Source organism: Geotrypetes seraphini, chromosome 3 (genome assembly GCF_902459505.1).
Source record: "Geotrypetes seraphini chromosome 3, aGeoSer1.1, whole genome shotgun sequence".
NCBI classification, from domain to species: Eukaryota; Metazoa; Chordata; class Amphibia; order Gymnophiona; family Dermophiidae; genus Geotrypetes; species Geotrypetes seraphini.
The window spans coordinates 295,307,299-295,331,180 of NC_047086.1; the positions used below are offsets into that span (position 1 = coordinate 295,307,299).

Sequence of the window (23,882 nt, forward strand, 5' to 3'; positions counted from 1 at the left end):
CAGTTCTTAGTGGAGTGCATAGATTGGTGCAAGAGGTAATTGTGCTGGGGCCTTTTGATAACAGCAATCATAACATGATCAGATTTGGTATACTCCCTGAAGTAAGGTCAAACAGAAAATCCAGTACAATAGCATTTAACTTTAAAAAAAGAGACTATGATAACATGAAGAGAATTGTAAAAAAAGAGGAGCAGCTACAAAGGTAAAAAATTTACATCAGGCATGAATGTTATTCAAAAATACCATCCTGGAAGCCCAGACCAGATATATTCCATGTATTAAAAAAGGAGAAAGCAAGACCATAAGGCAGCCAGTGTAGTTAATGAGTGAGGTGAAGGAACTTATTAGAGCTAAAAGAGAATCCTTCAGAAAGTAGAAGAAGGATCCAACTGAAAATAATTGTAAACAATACAAGGAATAGCAAGTCAAATGTAAGGCACTGATAAGGAAGGCAAAGAGAAACCTTGAAAAGAAGATTGCGCAGGAAACAAAATCACATAATAAAAACATTTTTAGGTATATTAAAAGCAAGAAGCTGGAAAAAGAATCAGTTGGACTGTTAGATGACTGAGGAGTAAAAGGGGTGCTCAGGGAAGACAAGGCCATAGTGGAAAGATTAAATGAATTCTTTGCTTCGGTCTTCACCGAGGAAGATGTAGGGGAGATAACGATACCAGAAATGGTATCCAATGCTGATGAGCCAGAGAAACTGAAACAAATCTCTCTAACACTGGAAGATGTAATGAGTCAGTTTGACAAATTGAACAGTAGCAAATTGCCTGGACAGGATGTTATGCATCCCAGAATGCTGATAGAATTGAAAAATGAACTTGCAGAGCTATTGCTAGTATTTTGTATTTTATCTTTAAAACTCAGCTTAATACTGGAAGACTAGAGGATGGCCAATATAACACAGATTTTTAAAAAGGTTTCCAGAAGTGATCTGGGAAATTATAGACTGATAAATCTAACGTCAGTGCTGGGCAAAATGGTAGCGACTATTCTAAACAACAAAATGACAGAACATATACATATGGCTGTTTCATGCACCATTTGGAACCGTGCACTGCACTCATCATCGATCAGTTTCCAATAGTAATTTTAACCTGTCTATATTATGCTGGCCTACATTTCCAAAGTTAAAAGTAGATGCAGCCGGCTGAGCTGATAGGGGAAAAATGCCCCTGCCACAATCAGCTGAACTGGCTGTGGCAGGGACTCCTTGACACATACAGCAAAATTGACAGGAAGGATGCCACTTCCTCCTGCTGCTGACACCCCCCACCCACCCCCACACACTGCCATTGGCAGGAGGGATGCCCACTCCCTCCTGTTGATACCCCCCAGAAGCAGTAACACCCCACGGAACACTAGACATGGCCTAAGACTCCGATTGGCCAGATACCTAAGGTCACTCCCAGTGCATCCCAGGATGCAATGGGCAGGGGAAGGCCTGCCATTTGAAGAGGTAGGCCATGCCCATTCCATCCCAGGTTGCACCGGGAAGGAAGCCTAAGGCTCCGATTGTCCCAGGTGCCTAAGGTATGGGCGGTGGAGGTGTTGGGATGGGCTTGCAGTTGTTGTGTTGAAGTTTGGGGAGTGTCGAGGGGATTTGAGGTTTAGGGGGGTGTCATTTCTGCTGGGCTACTTAAGGGGAGTTCGAAGGGGTGTCAGCAGGAAGGAGTGGGCATCTCTCCTGCCGATGGTGCTTTGGGGGATCACAGGCCAGCGGTAGGAGGGAGTGGGTATCCCTTCTGCCAATGGTGCTTCGGAGGAGCGGTATTGGGGGATCGCAGGCCGTTGGCAGGAGGGAGTGTGCAACCCTCCTGCCAATTTTGGGGGTGGATGCTGGGGGTCCTCTGCCGCATCAGGCTCAGATGATTACAGCAGGGGTATTTTCCCCCCAATCAGCTGAGCTGGTAGAACTCCCCAAAGCTGCTGCTTCAGTGAGATCTGCCAGCTCAGCTGATCATGGATTCCCTTGCTGCAATCAAATGATGGGAAGGGATCTCTCGATAAGGCAGATACAATTCTGTAACTGACGCCGGTGACATGGGCGCTGGTTAGAGAATGGGGGGGGGGGTGAGGCATCTGTATTTTAAGATAGACACGATTCTGTATAGGACGCCAGTGTGCAATTATCAGCTGCTTCTTAGGTGGCCGCTGAGACCAGTGTCTTATATCAAGGTTGTTGTTTTTTAAATCACAGAATTATTAGGCTTCTTAAATCTGAAATTTCTTCCTTTGTATCTGTTTAAACCGTATGAAAAGTGCAAAAGGCTGCAAATTACCTTGATGCTGATCTGTTTTTGATGCCAACACTTGATGTTGATGCCTGTTGGCATGAAGGTCCCATTTATATTTTTGTTGTAATAAACTATTGTCATCACTGATGGGAGCTTTATTATCTCTGCTTGATAGATTCATGCAAGCTTAACAAGATCAAGCAGAGGCCAATAGATGTATGGCATGTTGTGCTCTTTAGCAGGTAGACTGAAATGACATTAATTTAATAGAACTATCCCAAGTTTGATATAGCCTTGGAAATAATGTGCCATGACTGTCTGATGCCTTATTCATTTTATTTTGCCTCCCCTTATCCTCCACACTCAAGTAAGCAGATTTCATGTTTGACAATATAGCGAGGGATAAAGTAGAAGAGGCATTTTGTGCTCTGAAATGTAAACTGTTTATGTGTAAGTATAGATTTTTTTTTTTCTAGAAGTTATACCAGTGTCTCTGGGTTTACAAAAAAAAGTATTTTCATGCTATTTGCCAAACATATAATCTAGATGACAGCACACTGAAAATCTGCCTAATATTCTTATAAGTGTGTTTTGTGCAAATTAGCAGACATCATTGGATGCCCCATTTGAAAACCGACCTAAGACTGTACAAAATCTGACCACTGTTTTTATATGTACAAACGTTAGGGTCAATTTCCATGCTTCATTCTCCTCTTCTGGTTTTGATAAGGTCAAGCAAATTTTGTTTTTTTCTCAATATCTCCTGTTATTTAGGCAGTTGTCAACCAGGCAGTTTTTCAAACGACATAGGAGCCTCTTACTTGAAGAGTTGGGTACCTTTATCTGTTTAAAAACAACAACAAAAAAAAAAACAACAACCTCTAATCAGCTAAATAAAGACTTCTAAATAGGAGTAGGGGTTGGGACAGGACCAAGGCGGCTCAAGGAGTCAAAATAAATACACAGAATCCGCATCCTATACTGCCTGCCTGACTTAGGTGCCTAAACTCAGTTGTAAAGTGCCAAGAATTTAATCTCTGTTCCATTATCAGCCTGAAATTAGAAACATAGAAACATAGAAATAGACAGCAGATAAGGGCCACGGCCCATCTAGTCTGCCCACCCTAATGTCCCTCCCCTACCTTTGCCCTGTGAATAGATCCCATGTGCTGATCCCATTTGGCCTTAAAATCAGGCACGCTGCTGGCCTCAATCACCTGTAGTGGAAGACTATTCCAGCGATCAACCACTCTTTCAGTGAAAAATAATTTCCTGGTGTCACCTCGTAGTTTCCCGCCCCTGATTTTCCACGGATGCCCTCTTGTTGTTGTGGGACCCTTGAAAAAGAAGATATCTTCCTCCGCCTCGATGCGGCCCGTAAGATACTTGAATGTCTCGATCATATCTCCCCTCTCTCTGCGCTTCTCGAGCGAGTATAGCTGTAATTTGTCAAGCCATTCTTCGTATGGAAGATCCTTGAGTCCCGAGACCATCCAGGTGGCCATTCTCTGCACCGACTCCTGTCTCAGCACATCCTTGCGATAATGTGGCCTCCAGAATTACACACAGTATTCCAGGTGGGGCCTCACCATGGATCTATACAATTGTATAATGACTTCCGCCTTACGGCTGACGAAACCCCTTCGTATGCAGCCCATGCTAAGGAAGCTATGGAACCACGGGGTGCAAGGGGAGGTACACCGATGGATCAAAAACTGGCTGGCGGACAGGAAACAGAGGGTTGGAATAAAGGGCCATTACTCAGACTGGCAATGGGTCACGAGCGGAGTTCCGCAGGGGTCGGTGCTGGGACCGCTCCTGTTCAATATATTTATTAATGACCTGGAGGCAGGAACAAAATGTGAGGTTATTAAATTTGCGGATGACACCAAACTATACAGCAGGGTTGAAAACACGGAGGACTGCAAAAATCTCCAAAAAGATCTGACAGCGCTGGAAGAGTGGGCCAAAAAATGGCAAATGAGCTTCAACATAGGGAAATGCAAGGTCATGCATGTAGGGAAAAAAGAACCCGATGTTCACTTACAAAATGGGGGGATCACCGCTAGGGGTGAGTAACCTTGAAAGAGACCTGGGAGTGATGGTAGACACATCATTGAAGGCGTCGGCGCAGTGCGCCACAGCCTCAAGGAAGGCAAACAAAATGTTGGGCATCATTAAGAAGGGTATCACGACCAGGACGAAGGAAGTCATCCTGCCACTGTATCGTGCAATGGTGCGCCCGCACCTGGAGTACTGTGTCCAGTACTGGTCGCCGTACCTCAAGAAGGACATGGCGGTACTTGAGAGAGTCCAGAGAAGAGCAACTAAGCTAATAAAGGGCATGGAGGACCTCTCATATACTGACAGGCTGAAAAAGCTAGGGCTTTTCTCCCTGGAAAAGCGGAGACTTAGAGGAGACATGATAGAAACCTTCAAGATCATGAAGGGCATAGAAAGAGTAGACAGGGACAGATTTTTCAAATTATGGGGAACCACAAGTACAAGGGGGCACTCAGAGAAATTGAAAGGGGGAAGGTTTAGAACAAACGCCAGGAAGTTCTTTTTCACCCAGAGGGTGGTGAATACATGGAACGCGCTACCGGAGGATGTGATAAGCAGGAGCACGCTACAGGACTTCAAAGAAGGTTTGGATAGGTACCTGGAAGACAAAGGGATTGAGGGGTACAGATAGGAGTAGAGGTAGGTTATAGGGATAGGATTAGAAAATTAGAGGCAGTTACAAAATCAGTCAGGGACACTGTTCAGGCAATTAGGCCTGATGGGCCGCCGCGGGAGCGGACCGCTGGGCAAGATGGACCTCTGGTCTACCTCAGCGGAGGCAACTTCTTATGTTCTTATGTTCTTGCCTTGGACGAAGCCTGCTCCACTTGATTGGCAGACTTCATGTCCTCACTGACGATTACCCCCAAGTCTCGTTCTGCTACCGTTTTTGCTAGGGTCTCGCCATTAAGGGTATAAGACTTGCATGGATTTTGGCTGCCCAGGTGCATAACTTTGCATTTTTTGGCATTGAAGTTGAGTTGCCATGTCCTAGACCAGCGCTCCAGTAGGAGTAGGTCGTGCATCATGTTGTCGGGCATTGAATCTTCGTCTGTTGTGCATTTGCCCACTACATTACTTAGTTTGGCGTCATCGGCGAATAATGTTATTTTATCTCGAAGCCCTTCTGCCAAGTCCCTTATAAAGATGTTGAATAGGATTGGGCCCAAGACTGAGCCCTGTGGCACTCCACTGATCACCTCCGTCATTTCGGAGGGGGTGCCATTCACCACCACCCTTTGAAGCCTACCTCCAAGCCAGTTTCCAACCCATTGCGTCAATGTGTCACCTAATCCTATAGAACTCATCTTGCTCAGCAACCTGCGGTGTGGTACGCTATCGAATGCTTTGCTAAAGTCCAGGTACACGATGTCCAGGGACTCCACAATATCCAGCTTCCCCGTCACCCAATCAAAGAAGCTGATCAGGTTGGATTGGCATGATCTCCCCTTAGTAAATCCATGTTGTCGGGGATCCTGTAGATTCTCCTCATCCAGGATCTTATCCAATTGGTGTTTGATTAGAGTTTCCATTAGTTTGCTCACCATCGATGTAAGACTCACTGGTCTGTAGTTTGCTGTCTCCATCTTTGAGCCTTTCATGTGGAGTGGAATGACGTTAGCCATCCTCCAGTCCAACAGGACGCTGCCTGTACTAAGGGAGAGGTTGAAGAGCGCGGACAGTAGCTCCGCCAAGACATCACTCAGCTCCCTAAGCACCCTGGGGTGCAGGTTGTCCGGCCCCATTACTTTGTTAACCTTGAGCTTTGACAGCTCACCGTAGATACTGCTGGGCGTAAACTCAAAGTTACTAAACGGGTCAACTGAGCCAACCCTTGTCTGTAGCTGAGGGCCAAGCCCCGGCGCTTCTCGGGTGAAGACTGAGCAGAAGTATTCATTTAATAGTTGGGCTTTTTCCGAATCCTTTTCCACATAGTCTCCGTCTGGATTCCTAAGACGTACAATCCCGCTTGAGTTTTTTCTTCTGTCACTGATAAACCTGAAGAAGGATTTATCTCCCTTCTGGATGTTCTTTGCCAGAGACTCCTCCATGTGGAATTTAGCCTCCCTGACTGATGTTTTGACGGCTTTTGATTTGGTCAGGTAGTCTGCTCTAGAGTCCTGCTTCCCCGATTGTTTGTAAGAGATGAATGCTTTTTTCTTCTCCTTGATGAGGTCTGAGATCTCCGCAGTAAACCACTGTGGCTTATTGTTCCTTCGCCGTTTACTTACTGATTTAACATAGCGGTTTGTTGCTTCTTGTATGGTGGCTTTCAAAGTCGACCACATTTCTTCCATGTTATCGGCTTCTGCTTGGCTTTGTAGCGCCTGGTGAACGAAGTCTCCCATTTCTATGAAATTTGTGTCCTTGAATTTGAGGACCTTGGTCAGTGTGGTAGATTTAGTGAAACCTTTCCTGAGATTGAACCATACCATGTTGTGGTCACTGGAGGCCAATGTGTCGCCCACCGAGACCTCTGTGACACTTTGGGGTATCTAAAATTGACTGAAAATAGGCCCCTAAGTTAGGAACCTAAATAAAGAAACAAAGGGGCAAATTCTATAAATGATGCCCAAAGTTAGGTGTTAGGAAGATCCATGCTAAACTAGTATTCTGCACGGGTACTCTGCATGGAGCGCTGTTTTCAGAATACTATCCGAGCACAGATCTCATGCCTAATTTTGATAGCAGCATTTACCCCTGCTAAACCTATGACTGTTGGATATGCAAATTACTCTATAATATCACACCTAATTCCTAGGAATGCCCTCCCAACCTACCTATGTCCCTTCTCTGGCCATGCACTATCAAATTTCTCTTTTTTATCAATCTGCTTTAACAGGTTTAATTTTCATAATAAACTATTATTCACATTAACTAAATAAGAAGGAAAGAGAAAATTAATTCAAGCCCACATCAATGGGAGCACATAAGGGCTGATTCTATAAATGGGCATCCCGATTGTAGGCGGCAATAGGCGTCCTAACACTTTCTGGTAACCAATCAGAATGCACACTTTTAGAAAAAAAAACTCCCTGACACAGGATGCCTACACTGTAGGCATTTGTCACGGGTCTAGGGAGACAGGTAGTGGGTGTGGACATGATTTCACCCAGAAGTGGCACTGGGCAAGTTTAAGTGACCCTAGGCATCTCTCTACAGTTCGACAAATGCCTGAAACGTAGGCCAGAAAAATGCTAGCTTACATTTCAAAAGTTAAAAGTAGATGCTCCTGGCTGCACTGATTATGGAATCTCCGATCAGCTAAGCCAGCAGGACTCCCCAAAACTACAGTTTTGGAGAGTCCTGTTGGCTCAGCTGATCGGGGGGGGGGGGGGGAATACCCCTGCTGCGATCAGCTGAGCCAGCTGCAGTTGACAACCCCCCCCCCCCCCAACATTGGTGATCAGCAGGAGGGATGCTCAATCTCTTCTGCCTATAATCACCCGACACCCCAGGGACAGAACTGAACAGGAAGAGATTATACAGATCTCGATGAGAGAGATGAACTTCCTAATGGAGAGGACAGTTAAGACTGAGCTGATGAAGAATGCTTCAAAGGTAGGGAACATTGAGCCCTTGCTTGTGAATGATGATTAAGATGAGAAGAGGATCAAATCCAATAGTGGTGGTGAATATGCTCCAGATATCAACATTTTACAGGCGATTGGCATCTAAGATCTTGGTGTAGGGATTGTTTGGACCGTTGACATCAATCTGGCTCCTGCTGTTGTGCAGCCGAGTTAAGAGGAGGAGTGGAAGACTCCCGCTGTTGAGTTGCAGACTGTGTCAACTTTGATGGTATTGCTGACGTCAAGTGTGACATTGACGTCGTCCTTGGTATCGTCTCAATGGGTGGTGCTGATAAAGTAGCAAGAACAGCTGAACACACTGTTATAGAAGCAGGCCAATGTTGATCCAGATCATCTCACTGTCCTTGCATAGCATAGGCCAGTTGGGAAGATCCCAAATTATCCTGGCAAAGGTAAAGGCTCTTGGGGGGAGAGGAAGTTTTTCTTCTTTTAGCTGGCAGTTCCCCGGATTTCTGTTCTTTCGAGGAAATCTGTTTTCTTAGAAAACAGGAACAACATTTTTTGCTGCATTTTGGGAACAGTCTTGAAAACTTTTTATGTTGTGATCTGCTCCGACAACTAATACAGTTGGTATGTGAGTCCTTGACTAACATTTTTTGCATACATTTTACACATCATTTAAATCCAAGTTTGATTTTGCATCGCTTATATTTACAATGTCAGAAAAGAAATTCAGAGAAAATTTATAGCTGTTAATGAGAAAGTGAAATGATGAGTCATACCTCACCCAAGGACAAATAAAAACTGAAGGGGACCATGGCGGAGATCAGTTTATACAGCAGGTACAGTGGCGGGAAGGAGGCACACATACGCAGAAAGCTTTGCTAGAGCTTTCTGAGCTTGCCATGTTCTAGGTTGGCTCCGTCGGCTCTCTGCACTAAAAACTGCTAACGCAGTTTAAAAGAAGAAGGGGATAGTTTTAGCCATGTAAATGTTTTGCATATAAGTCCTAAAGTGTTCATCCAGGTTCCAAGATTAATAACGAGTATTCAGTTAACTTACAATCAAGACATAAAAAGCCTCATTGATTAAAGGACACTATGGTGTTGGTGCATGGTAACATCATTAACACATGTTGACATAGCTCAGTTCTCATTTTATTCAATGGGATCTATTGCTAATGATAACGAAGTTACTATGTGCTTGTACCATAACGCATTTTATTAAATGAGGCCCAGGAAGAAATAAATAGAGCATATATCTGCATAAAAGAAAAGGAGAAAGTACTGCTTCATCATTATTTTGAGATATCCCAAGCTGTACTTATGCCTATAAAATTAGACAATTATTTACTAAACAGTGTGGGATTAAAGCCACATTTCATTATGCCTAAATCAGTGATGCATATGGTTCTCATTATGAGTTAAAAAGCCTATTTTCCTTTCACACTTTTATTACATTCTAGATTGTTAAATTGTAAATCATTTTCATACAATACCCATAAATTAAAATATTTTTCTTTTAAAATCAAACTCGACTCTATAAAATTATATATTTCCCTAATATTAGTGAAATGAATACCAAATAAACACTTAATGCTATTGTAAACACACCTGGAGAAAAATAATATCTATTCATTCAAGTGCAACTGTTTGACCAACAAGTGTACACTGTTTTGTTTCATTTAAAATGTCTTGAAAAACAAAGAAAATAGCCTCAGTTTCCATTTGTAGTTTTCAATTTATCTGTGAATTAATTCACTTTTTTGGAGAGGGAGACCTTTTTTTCAGTTTTGAATCTTATTTTCAGTCAGATGGTAAATCCACCACCCTATATGTGCCTGCATGAAATTGTGCATCTGTGAGCCAGTTTACCAATATTTATTATCTGTGGATAGCATATTTCTGAACTGTCTGATGATTTTTTATCCATATATAAAATACCATCCAGCACAAAAATAAGAGATCGCACTGTTCTTATGCACGATGCTCTGACACCTCTGTTAGAAACTTCCAGAGTTACTTTTTGCATCCCTATCCTGACTTCCTCTGTTTTCCATAGTTCTCAATATGCAAGAATCATAGCTTAAAGCAACAAAGACACCAATTAATGCTGCTCTGTCCATTTGAATATTTTTCAGACTGAATTCCATTGATGTAAAATACCAGATGTGGAAACTAGGAGTTGTATTCACCGACAATGTAAGTTCTGCTTACTGTTCTGCAGGAAACCAAAATAAGTTACCACCTCAGTCTAAATAACATCAGGTACAGGCAGTCCACGGGTTAAGCTATGTTTTTCAAGCTGTTCTTAAGTCAGATTTATATGTAACTCAGAACTTATAGATTTTAAGTTTATTGCTGCTTACCTCTGCTTCCAGCCGGCAAAAGGGGCAACTGTCCCTACCAGTGTTCCCTCTGAGGTATAGCATGCACAACCACACACTGTTCTTAATGTGGCCACCCATCATTCCTGGATCTGATACAGGAGAAGTGTAGGACACTATGCCACTGAAAATACTCTCTCTTTCTTGCCATACTTACCTTGTCATGCCCTACTGTTTCTATCCATTTATGATCTCTTTTCTCATAAATTGTAGTTCTTCCCTTTTTTCCCTTTTGTTTTCTTGTCCTCTTCCCCTTCAAATTTGTTTGTCTCGTATGACTATGTTTATTATTTGTAGAGTGTTCCCTAATTAATATTTTAAACTTTTACTGTACAACGCTTTGAATTTTACGTAAAGCGTTTAATCAAATGTTAATAAACTATGAATGAAGCCGCAACCACGTTCTTAAGTACAAGTCATACTTAAGTTGGGTGTCTGTAACTCGGGGACTGCCTATACTTGTGACCTGGATTGGCCACTGTGGAAACAGGATACTGGGCTAGATGGACCATTGGTCTGACCCAGTATAGCTATTCTTTTGCTATTTTTATATCCTTAGATTATGAGAAATAAAATATCCTTATTATCAACAAGGAGCCATTATGTTGGGCAGATAAGGCATCATTCCTAGCTACATCTACTATTGCTATGCTTATATGATGGAGTGGGAAAGTAGTCTACTGCAGCAATAACCTAGTGGTTAGCTCAATGGTCTGAGAAGCTAGCCGGGATCCAGATCTTTCTTCTCCAACAGACACTTTATATGACCAACCCTCTTTTTCTTTAGGTATAAAAATTATGGTACTATTTACTAAGCCAGGGTAAGATGGTGTGGTATTGAATTATTTTACTGTGCAAAAGTTTACTGCACTAACCTCAGAGATGCAGCCAGGAATTATTAATTTTTATTTACATTACTGCAGTCAGGAATATTGCAAAGACACTGAGAACAAATGGAGCCTATTATCTTTTAATGGCATCAGCATAAGATGGCAATACATTTGCCCCTTACTCTCTGATCCCTTGTTAAAATGCAGTGGCGTACCAAGGGGGGGGCGTGGGGGGGGTCCGCCCCGGGTGCCAAGCCCTGAGGGGGTGCTCCTGGTCTGGTCCAGTTCCCCCCCTGCGCCGGGTGTCGCGTCTGGAAACAGCCTGCAGCAAGATCGCGATGCCAGTGATCTTTGCCTGCTTCGGCTGTTTCCTCCGCCACGGTCCCACCCCTCCTCTGACGTCAGAGGAGGGGGCGGGACCGCGGCGGAGGAAACAGCCGAAGCAAGCAAAGATCGCTGGCATCGTGTGATCTTGCTGCAGGCTGTTTCCTCCCCAGGGAAATGAAGCGGGGAGGCCGGGGGAATAAGCAGTGCTTCGTGGTGGTGGTGGTGGGGCCGAGCGGTCCTTCGAGGTAGTGGAGGGGGGGCAGCAGGCCTTCAGGGTGGGGCGGGCAGGCAGACCTTGTGGAGGGGGGGGGAGACAGGCCTTTATGGAGAACTGGCAGGCAAGCCTTCAAAGGGGGGACAAGCCTTCGGGGGGGTGCAGGCCTTCGGGGGGGACAGGCCTTCAAGGGGGACAGGCAGGCCTTTGGGGGGGGGGTGACACGCCGTCGGGGGGGGGCAGGCCTTAGGGGGTACAGGCCTTCCAGGGAGGGCACAGGCCTTCAAGGGAGGGACAGGCCTTCAAGGGGGGGACAGGCAGGCAGGCCTTCAAGGGGGGACAGGCCTTTGGGGGGGTGCAGGCCTTCGGGGGGGGACAGGCCTTCAAGGGGGACAGGCAGGCCTTTGGGGGGGGGGTTACAGGCCATGGGGGGGTGCAAGCCTTAGGGGGGGACAGGCCTTCCAGGTAGGGCACAGGCCTTCAAGGGGAGGACAGGCCTTCAAGGGGGGGGACAGGCAGGCAGGCCTTCAAGGGGGGGACAAGCCTTCAGGAGTGGGATGCAGACCTTTAAGGGGGGACAGGCCAGGGGAGGGGGGGCCCTGGTGTAGAAGTACACGGAGGGAAGGGGGAGGGGTTCAAAGAGACGTGCTTATGCCGGACTTTGGGTGGGAAGAAATAATGGGTCTGAAAATAGAGGAGAGAGAGAGAGATGATGGACATGGGTTTTAGGGAGGGAAAGAACAGAAAGGGAGAGAAGTTGGACACAAGGGATGGTGTTGTGGGGGGATAGAGATACTGGTTAGGAGGGTAGTTGGGAAAAGAAAGGGAGAGATGGTGGACCCTGGGGTGGTGGGGAAGGAGGGAGAGCTGCTGGATGAAAGGGTAGTTAAGAAAAGGTGGATCTGTGGAGGGAGACAAAAAAAGGAAAGATGCCAGACATCCGGGGGACGGAAGGGAAATGGAAGGGGAGGACAGAGATGGCAGATGGATGGTTAGCACGGAGAAAGAAGAAAGAAGGAGACCCTGGCAAGCAAGTTATCAGAAGACAACCAGAGCCTTGGACCAACAAGATATGAAAAATAACCAGACAACAAAAAGGTAGAAAAACTAATTTTATTTTCTGTTTTGTGATTACAATATGTCAGATTTGAAATGTGTATCCTGCCAGAGCTGGTGTTAGACCGCAAACGTGAGCTAGGATTTAAAAGAGAGAGGAAAAGTCCTTTTTGTTTCTTTATTTTATTTACACCACAGCGCCAGTGTGGTTAGGAGAAGCCAAAGGGGGGTGAAAAAGCTATAAAATAAACCCACCAGGATGTTTGAAAAAAACACCCAATTGGGCAGGAAAAACGAATCGATAAACCAATTCAATAGGCTGAATCGAATCAAAATTTTTTTTCCTGAATCTGGCAGCACTAGTTTGCGCTACTGTCTTAGACTTTAGGACCTGGGATTGGGGAGAGATAGCATCCTCAGTACTTTATAATGCAAGTGAAATGAGGATTTGGTCAGATTTTTGAAGGGTCTGCACTCTGCAGAAGAAAAATATTGTATAGGCCGGGGATATGAGACAGCAGGAAATGGGAACTTTTCTTCCTTCTATTTTTGTGAATGGAAAGGCTGAGGATGTCAGAGAGTTCAGTTAAAATATGTGTTTTATAAGAAAATATAATAATGTGTTTTATAAAGTTTATAGCATTGCTGGCCTACCCGGTGAGGTGTTCCTAGTGGTGGTGGCGGCAGCATGTCAATATGTTGAGAGGAAGAGGTGATCTGGGAAATTCTGCTGAGCAAACTCTGGGCCCATTTCCACCCCCCCAGTTAGTCCACTCCACTCAACTGGTTCACACACTGAGTGGGTCTTTGGGTGTTGTTCCTGGGTAGTTGTTTTGGGATCTCTTCCAGTGGTTTGTCAGTATCTCCTTCTGGTCCAAGGAAGGAAACTTTGTTAACCTTAGCACTGACCTACAGAATATGTTTGTAACAGCGCTGCTTGTATGGCATTAGTCTATGTAGTGATCGAAAGAAAAAAAACAGACCTTTGCACATTTTTGCACTATATGGTGGGTGTATGAGGAGATTCACATTTCCTGCACAGCTAAGTCCGTGTGAAGTTACCTTGTTCTATATTTGACATCTAGCAAAGTCTCTGTTTGGAAGGAAAGATCTCAGCTTAAAAATGAAGTGGCCAGAAATTATGGTAAAAGCAGATAGCGTAGCTGGTTTTAAGAAAGGTTTGGACAAATTCTTGGAGGAAAAGTCCATAGTCTGCTATTAAGACATGGGGGAAACATCTGCTTGCCCTGGATTGGTAGCATGGAATGTTGCTACTCTTTGGGTTTTGACCAGGTACTAGTGACCTGGATTGGCTTCCATGAGAATGGGTTACTGGGTATGATGGTCCATTGGTCTGACCCAGTTAGGCTATTCTTATGTTATGTTTCTCATTCATGTAGGGGCCTTTGTTTTCACTTCTTATTTTATAGTATTATTTTTTCTGAGAACTTATCAGTGTTTTTTTTATAATGGGAACAAAAATGGAAGAGCATTAATGTGTGTAGAATGGGGGGGGGGGGGGGGGGGTAACTAATTTCTTCAGCTAAATAATTCAATCCACCTCAACCAGACATAGGAGAACTCATGCACCATTCACACACCCTCCAACCAAAATCGTCAAAAGAAAAAAAACCGTTCAACAACCTCCTAACACTCGACCCCCAACTCTACAACCTATTGACCTCGACCACAAACTACAAAACCTTCAAAAAAGAAATAAAAACCCTTCTATTCAAAAAACACAAAAAACCGAACTAACACAATCAGAACTGTCCCAAGCATTACCTGCAACTACTCCATATGTACTTCTGATGTCATGACAATTCAGACATAATTTATGTTATGTTATGGTATGTTTGGAATAATGGTTACATATATGAGGTTCAATAAAAGAAAATTTTCACTGCCTGTTTCTATTATGAACCATTATTCAGTTTCATGGTTATTACAAAAAATATTTTTTTACATGGGGGGGGTGGTGTCAAAAAAATTATGGGCCCCGGGTGCCACATACCCTAGGTACGCCACTGTTAAAATGCCCCTCCTCTAGATATACAACTGGCTTACTCCCCTTTGAAGAGTACCCCTGATATCTTTACTCCCATTTCTTTTTCATTGTACCTTCTGTGCCCCCTTGATCTTTCCAAAATATTCCCCCCAATCCCTTTTCAAAAATACCCCTTATCTAGAGTTACTAGATTTTACGTACGTAAAATCCGAACACATAGACCTGCCCTAGTTCCACCTGTCCACCCCAGCTTCGCCACCTAGCCCCACCCCTCTCAGCCTGCTCATCGGGAGGGAGGGCATCTGTGTATGCACGGATGCCCCTTCCGATGTATTCTGCTTTTCAAAACCCAGACAAAGTGCCGGGTTATGAAAAACCATCCGGGTGACCGGACATACCCTCTAAAACAGGGATCTCAAAGTCCCTCTTTGAGGGCCACAATCCAGTCGGGTTTTCAGGATTTCCCCAATGAATATGCATTGAAAGCAGTGCATGCACATAGATCTCATGCATAATTCATTGGGGAAATCCTGAAAACCCGACTGGATTGCGGCCCTCATGGAGGGACTTTGAGACCCCTGCTCTAAAAAGAGGACATGTCCACCTAAATCTGGACGTCTGGTAACCCCTACCCTTATCTCCTTTTCAAAATTAATCTCATGGTCTACAATCCTAGATCTTTTTTTATAAAATAAACCACCAGATCCTCTACCCTGATCTATTTTCTAAAATAATCTCCCGAGTAGTTAGGAATGCAAAGAGAGAATACGAGGAGAAACTGGCTGAGAAATCCAGAGACTTCAAATCGTTCTTCAGATACGTCAAGGGGAAACAACCGGCGAGGGAGGAAGTAGGACCGTTGGATGATGGAGACAGAAGGGGGTGGTAAAGGAGGAAAAAGAGGTAGCCAACAGGTTAAACAAGTTCTTCTCGTCGGTCTTCACGAGTGAGGACACATCGAATGTACCAGAACCCGAAGAGATCATAAGTGGAGATCAGGAAGAAAAACTGATGCATAATAGAGATAAGCCATGAGGAGGTCCTCAAACAGATAGACAGACTAAAAAGCGACAAATCTCCGGCCCGGATGGAATCCACCCAAGGGTTCTAAAAGAGCTAAGGAACGAAATAGCGGAAACTCTCCGACAAATTTGCAACTTGTCCTTGAAAACTGGGGAGATCCCGAAGGACTGGAAAATAGCAAATATCACACCTATCTTTAAAAAGGGATCGAGGGGTGACCCGGGGAACTACAGGCCAGTAAGCCTGACTTCAGTCCCAGGCAAGATGATGGAGGCACTAATAAAGGACACCATCTGCGAACACATAGAAAAAAATGGACAACATAAAAGTGAGCCAGCATGCTTTTGCAAGGGAAGATCGTGCCAAACAAACCTACTACACTTCTTTGAAGGGATAAACAGCCAGATGGACAAAGGAGAACCCATAGACATCATCTATCTCGACTTCCAAAAGGCCTTTGACACGGTGCCCCATGAGCGGCTTCTTAGGAAGCTGTGGAGCCACGGGGTGGAAGGGGATGTACACAGATGGATTAAACACTGGTTGGCAGACAGAAAGCAATGGGTCGGAGTGAAGGGCCACTACTCGGACTGGCGGAAGGTCACGAGCGGTGTTCCCCAGGGTCGGTGCTCGGAGCCGTTGCTGTTCAATGTATTCATAAACGACCTAGAAGCAGGGACGAAGTGTGAAGTTATAAAATTTGCGGATAACACCAAACTCTGCAGCAGGGTTAGAACCACGAAGAATGTGGAAGACCTACAACGGGACCTAAACAAACTGGAGGAGTGGGCAAGCAAATGGCAAATGCGCTTTAATACAGAGAAATGCAAGGTCATGCATTAGGAAAAAAAACCCCGATGTTCAGCTACAAAATGGGGCTAGGGATAGTAAATCTTGAAAAAGACTTGGGTGTGCTGGTAGATACTACAATGAAACCAAACGGCACAATGTGCAGCGGCCCTCCAAGAAAGCAAACAGAATGTTGGGTATTATTAAGAAGGGCATTACAACCAGGAAGAAGGAAGTCATCATTGCCGCTGTATCGTGCGATGGTTCGTCCGCATCTGGAGTACTGTGTCCAGTATTGGTCACCGTACCTCAAGAAGGACATGGCGATACTTGAAAGGGTCCAGAGAAGAGCGACGAAAATGATAACAGGTATGGAAAACCTTTCATACACAGACAGGTTGGGAAGGCTGGGGCTCTTCTCCCTTGAAAAGAGGAGACTCAGAGGAGACATGATAGAGACTTTCAAGATCATGAAGGGCATAGAGAGGGTGGAAAGGGACAGATTCTTCAGATTATTGGGAACCACAAGCACCAGGGGGCACTCAGAGAAGCTGAAAGGGGACAATTTTAGAACCAATGCTAGGAAGTTCTTCTTTACACAGAGGGTGGTGGACACCTGGAATGCGCTTCCGGAGGTTGTGATAAGACAGAGTACACTACGGGGGTTCAAGGAAGGATTGGATAAATTCCTGAACGATAGGGGGATTGAAGGATACAGATAGAGGTAGAGATAGGTTTTAGACAGAGTATGGATAGAAGGATAAAAGGGATTAGAGAAGGATCACATTACAGGTCATGGGCCTGAAGGGCCGCCACGGGTGCGGACTGCTGGGCACGATGGACCTTGTGTCTGACCCAGCGGAGGCAACTTCTTATGTTCTTATGTTCTTAAACCCCTCACTCATCACATCCTCCCCCATACTTATTGGAGTCTCCCTGGTGGGTAGTTCAAGGACAAGAGTGATTCTTGGGACTGCCAGTCCCAGCAGCTTCCTAATTCAAAATGGCTACCTCGGCTCCCTAGCAGTACTATAGATGCACTCTTGGTTCAGGCCACAAAAGCTGTATTATTTATTTTGCTAAATAATGTGCTGTTTTGTAAGCAATTGAATGCTTTACATCAGGGGTGTCCAACCTGCGGCCCGAGAGCCCCATTCAGCCTCATGAAGTATTTTGTGTGGCCCCAGTTGACGGCGATGCAGTGTTTTCCTCTGCTGCCCCCAGGTGTTTACCATCTTGCCAGCTCCCTCCTCTGTCTTGATGCAGCATTTGCGCGTTTGTGCGTCCCCAGAAACATTTTTTACGGCCAATGCAACCCAGGGAAGCCAAAAGGTTGGACACCCCTACTTTACATTGTCTTATTTTACTTGTGATAAAAAACAAAAAAAAACCTGCTTAGTAAATAGAGGAGGCCCCTTAGAATTCAGGATATCTTGGGAATAATTAGAAATGTCTATTGAGTTAATTGATTGATAATATGTTGCAATGTTCAATTTTAAATTGAAACTAAACTCGGAAAAGACAAAAATTTTTCTGGCAAGCCCAAAGGAAAAAAATCACTACAACAACAATACAAATAAATGGCCACGACCACTCAATACTAAAACCTATAAGAATACTAGGAGTCACCCTAGATACCCAATTGACCTTGACCGATCACACAAATTCAGTGACAAAAAAATGCTTCTCCACTCTTTGGAAACTGAAAACCATAAAAAAATATTTCGACCCTCTATCTTTCAGATAATTGTTACAGTCACTGATTCTATCCACCCTGGACTACTGTAACATCATTTACTTGGGGATACCTAAAAAAACTGTAAGAAAACTGAGAATAGTTCAAAACACAGCTGTCCGCTTAATATTCGGACTAATGAAAAGTGATCACGTTAGTCCCTTCTACAGACTGCTGCACTGGTTACCAATTGAAGAAATAATTCTATTCAAATTCTCCTGCTTTTGCTACAAACTAATCTGGGGAATGGCTCTCAACTACCTTCTACCTCACTTCGAATTCTACTCCCCCATTAGGTCTACCAGAAACCACAACCTTTTTGCATATCGAAAATCGCTGGCTGCAGATATTGAATCTTCCTGGATAGAACTTTCAAGTTTCAAGCTGGTAGACAGCAATCTTGGCTATGTTATTTCATTGATGTCGCTAGGTTGACCTACAGCATCTTCCGGAAAGAATTAAAGACCACTTTGTTTAAGAAATTCATGTCCTAGCCAGACTTTCTCCCCGCGAACAAAACTACCACACCTTACCCTGAATTTCTTCTTCACTTTAGGTATCCTATATCCCTTGTCTGCTAAAATTTCTTCTTCACAATTGTATCCAGCTACTCGCTGGTGTCCGATCATTTTCAATGTAATATGTAAAATAGTTAATTCTTATACTGCAATCTATGTATAGTTTTCCTTTTAACCACCTTGCACCTTGTAATCACTGACCGCTCAGTGACCCCTTATCTATTCATATACTGTAATTCGCTGATTGTACAGCTATTCTTCATTGTGAACCGCCTAGAAGTCGCAAGATTATGGCAGTATAGAAAAATAAAGTTATTATTATTATTATATTATTATTATTATTACTATGGATTGGATTCTATAAATGGCATACAAATTTATGTACACAGATTTGAGTGCTATTCTGACATGCACTTGTAACTAAATTGACTAATGAGCCAATAGTGTCAATAATTGAATGTGAACAATAAATTATTGGTGTTAATTGGCAGTTTTGAATTCATGCACATTTGTAAAAAAATCACGTTGAAATATTTTATTTATTTATTCAATTTTAATTGAACATATAGCACATACACGCATTAGGAAACAGAAATCATATAGCTATATCCATAATTTCACAAAAGCAGAAAACAATTTTCACAGAATACACTGTTAGGTAAATTAAATAGCAATGATTCCCCTATAAGCCCACAATATTAGGGAGAGAGATAGTAGGAAAAGAGGCTCTCTAAAAAGGAAAAAATTCACATAATATACAGACATCTCATCATCTTATCTTCAATCTTCACTTTGGAAAACTAATTTCCATTTTCTTCCCTCATACCCACAATGTGGACATGTACTTTACACTTATTTTCAAGAAAAGTCTTTAGTTGTTTGGAATCAAAGAAAAGAAATTGTGGCCGGGCCAGTCCCCAAGTGAATAGGAAAAACCTGGCTCGGACCGCAAGCAAGAATTTTGTACGCCTTTTATATGGTTAAGTGAAGGAAAACCCGGATACCGGATTTCTGGAAAACAGCATCAGATTTATTAGTGTCCCAAATAAGAATATGAAAAAAAAACATTCAACAATTGGTTTCTTAGACTCCCTTAGGTGCTTCCTGCACTCTGGTATAGCTCAGTCTAGGTGAGTCATAATGGGCCCTTAACTGAGGAACTGGATAGCCCATCTTTATCAAAAGAAATATAATTCAAACTCAAAAGTTTACATTAGTCCAGTGCCCTCCCGGTCTCATATCCCCTCTGGGATTTGTCAGTCTCTCAAAACTACAGTAGCTTCTTGCTGTTCAGCTGAGCACGACTCATGCCAGCCTTTTCACATCTCAGCTCTTTTCATTGTCATACATCCAAACAAGGTAAACTTGGTTTCTTCCTCTACCATTGTACATCTCCCTTAATTAAGCAGGGCTGCCTCAGGCCCTGCCTGCAGTTATGCACTAAGTCAAAATAGAAATGCAGGGGTAACTTGTTCAAATGAAAATTACTATCGAGTGACTAAAGAGGTCAATAGAACAAAAATAAAGTCACCACTGATTCATCAATACACTTAGAAAACTTATTTATGTTTAGAACTCTGCTCAGAGACATGAAGGCTGATTACTCGGCCTCACCTACCAATCATTGCAGTGTTCAAAAAAAGATTATTAATTTAAAGTACTTATTAATGCGCTAGCCAAAAAGCTATGCTGAACATATAAATGCTTTCATGAGGTTTATAATGATGAAAGAAAACTTAACTTTGAATAGTGACTGGTTATGCACTGGCTTAAGTTTAAAAGGAAAACAGCAAACTTTCTTTAGGAAAACAACTGGGACTTTCACACACTATACCCTCCCAGGTCCATGTCTTCCTCACACATACTCTCCCCAGGGTCACTACACATTTCCCAGTCACCCTCTTGGGAACCCTGGCTTTCCATTTCTACATCCCTTCCCGGCTTTACATCCCATCCCCCTCCCTGCATGTCTGCCAGCTCTCCGGAGCATTTCCATGGGGGTAAACTTTCAGCCTTTCCCTCTGGGGTTTAATCCGCAAGCCACTATACCTCCCGTGGGTTGTGCTGCCTCCCCTTGTGGACTGGGTTCCTCCAAATGTCCCTGCTGGGGCTTAGGCAAGGTGTGAAAGCTGGAATTTCTGTGGGGTCGTTTGGCTTCTGTAATCAGAGACAGCTGTGCCCTCCCTTTTCCTCTCTAACTGACTTTACCTTTGAAGATTCCCAGCCTGCAAACTCCGTGGGCTGGACTATCACCCCTTTCCAAATTGGTGTCATAGTTTCTCCTTGCCTTGGGGAAAGGAGTGATAGGGGAAATTAGTGGTTTTCAGAGCCCTCCCTATCTGGCTCTTGAGCTGTGCTGGGACCTGCCTTTTCATTGCATTCTCTGGGCTGAGCCAGCTGTTCTGGCTCCATTCCGGGTTTTACAGAACTCTGTGCTGCATGTTGGGGCATTTTAGCAGTAGTTTTCACTGGTGACAGGAGCTTCCCTATCACAAATACTATTAGACTCAAAAAGAATTAAGCATTTACAGGGAAAGCGCAAAAAGAAATATGCCACCAGGGATAATACCTGAGGACTTAAAAGCAAAAATTGCTTCCTTTTTTTCCCATACTCTTCCACCCAAAAATAACTTATCAGAGTTACGAAAATACATCCTCATCACCCAGTCTTTATCAGACTCAAATACAAATGACACTAAGGGCTTCTTCTATCAAACTGTGCTAGCAGTTTTTAGCACAGAGAGCCGCACTGAATGGCCTGCGCTGCTCCTGAAGAGCATAGGAACTTTTATGAGAACTGGGAGCAGCATGGCTCACCGTGCTACAAACTGCTAGTGCAGTTTGATAGAGGAGGCCCTAAGAGTGTAGTTTTTACACACTCTTCTTCTAAAGATGTTTCTGACAGCTGAGTAACTTATTTGTCCAAAAACATACTATAGATTAGGTTTAACAGAAGGGCTTCATTCATTCACATCAAAAGATACAACAGACAAAAAATATAATAACAAAACGGAGAAAACCAAACCTCATACATAGGCAGTCGGGACTACACACACAAGTACCCTAAGCCAGTGTTTTTCAACCTTTTTTGGGCAAAGGCACACTTGTTTCATGAAAAAAAATCACGAGGCACACCACCATTAGAAAATGTTAAAAAATTTAACTCTGTGCCTATATTGACTATATATAAAGTAATTCTCTTGAATAGGAATCAAATAAACACAAAGAAAGTATTTTATAATGCTGCCACCGCCAACAACACCGTTGGCGGCGGTGGCACTCAAGTGGCTAAAGAGCCGCAGTTGCCGGCCTAGGGACAACACTGGAGGGTGGCCAGCTGTGCACCCCCTTGGGGACGTAAACCCGGGGTGGGGCAGACCGCCCCCCCCCCCCACCCTGGTATGCCACTATCTGTACCTCACTCCCTCCCTATGACCAAAAATTCTCCTTTCTTCTATTCCCCGTGTACACAACCATCTCTTTCCCTCCTTCCTCTCTCCAAAGTCCATGCCTTCTGTGTCCAAACACTCATTCCCCCCCCCACCTCAGCAACTCCTTCCCTCCCTTCCTCTCTCCCAAGTCCATTTCTTCTGTGTCCAAAAACGCATTCCCTCCCCCCACCTCAGCATCTCTTTCCCTCCCTTCCTCTCTCCCAAGTCCATTTCTTCTGTGTCCAAAAATGCATTCCCTCCCCCACCTCCGCATCTCTTTCCCTCCCTTCCTCTCTCCCTCCCTTCCTCTCTCCCAAGTCCATTTCTTCTGTGTCCAAAAACGCATTCCCTCCCCCACCTCAGCATCTCTTTCCCTCCCTTCCTCTCTCCCTCCCTTCCTCTCTCCCGAGTCCATTTCTTCCTGTGTCCAAAAACCCATTCCCTCCCCACCTCAGCATCTCTTTCCCTCCCTTCCTCTCTCCCAAGTTCATGCCTTGTGTCCAAAACGCACTCCCTCCCCCCTTTTGTGTTCCTTGTTTGCCTACCAGCCCATCTTTGGCAACTTTCTCAGCAAACGAAGCTCAAGCCGCGAGGCTTGTCTCTGCTTCCTGTCTGGCCCTGCCGCACACAATAGCCGAACGGAAGTATTCTCCGACGTCAGCGCTGACGTCGGAGGGCAGGCTTTGCTTAAGCCCTCCCTCCGACGTCAGCGCTGACATCGGGGAAACGCTTGCGATCGGCTATATGTTAGCTGCAGGGCAGGCAGGAACAGAAGACGAGCCTCGCGGCTCGAGATGTATTGAACTCCGCGGGTCCCCCGTCCAGCTCTCTCCTGTCCACGTGGGGCGGACCGCCCCTCTCCCTAGACTGGTGGTACTGCCCTGATGGCGGCCCTGACCGTACGGCACACCAGGCAACATCTCGCGGCACACTAGTGTGCCGCGGAACAGCGGTTGAAAAACACTGCCCTAAGCCACCTGTATCATCACTGGTTTGAAAAAAAACTCCGTACATAAAATATATAAATATCTTCTCATTCATTTCAAAGTTTATATTTCAAAATTCATTTTGTCATAAGTATCAAAATATATATAAAGAAAGAAATCCAGTCCAATTTGTTTAAATCATTTAAATAGATGTTTTCTCCAAGTACTTCATCGTACCAAACTTATCGGGCTGCTTCTTCTCAAAATGGCTGCAGAACTGAGAGACGCGCCCAACTCGTTCAAAAAAAGAGAAGGAGCCGGGCGTCATGACGTCATCACACCGTGATGCGCAATTTGCTGAGCAGCAGCCTATGGAGGGAAGAAGACTTTCGGGCATTGCAATGGGCACCTCATTTGCCCCCACAATAGATAATTTGTACATGTCATGGTTCGAAGAAACCTGAATTTCAATATGTGCTTAAATAGTGGCGGTTTATTGATGATATTTTCCTTATTTGGACAGGTACGTTACAACAACTTTTACAATTTGATAGAATTTTGAATCAATGTCATCCCTCTATTAAGTTCACCATGGCTTATAACACCATTGAAATTAGTTTTTTGGACGTTTTGGTCCAATGGAGAGAGGAAAAACTTACAACTACTATTTGTCTGAAAAATACAGATAAGAACACATTGCTAAGATTTGATAGCATGCATCCAGCTCATTTGAAAACTAGTATCCCATTTGCTCAGTTTTTGAGATACCGACGTGTATGTAGCTCTAGAGAAATTT

The 23,882-nt window shown here is 44.1% G+C and overlaps 1 protein-coding gene across 1 annotated transcript in view; it reads left to right on the forward strand.

Annotated features, from left to right (window-relative positions):
* RYR2 (ryanodine receptor 2) overlaps window positions 1–23,882 on the forward strand; it is a 1,389,277-nt gene that overhangs the window by 1,279,726 nt on the left and 85,669 nt on the right. The window contains 1 exon segment of the mRNA XM_033937646.1: window positions 9,984–10,044. Coding sequence (XP_033793537.1) covers window positions 9,984–10,044 — 61 coding nt within the window.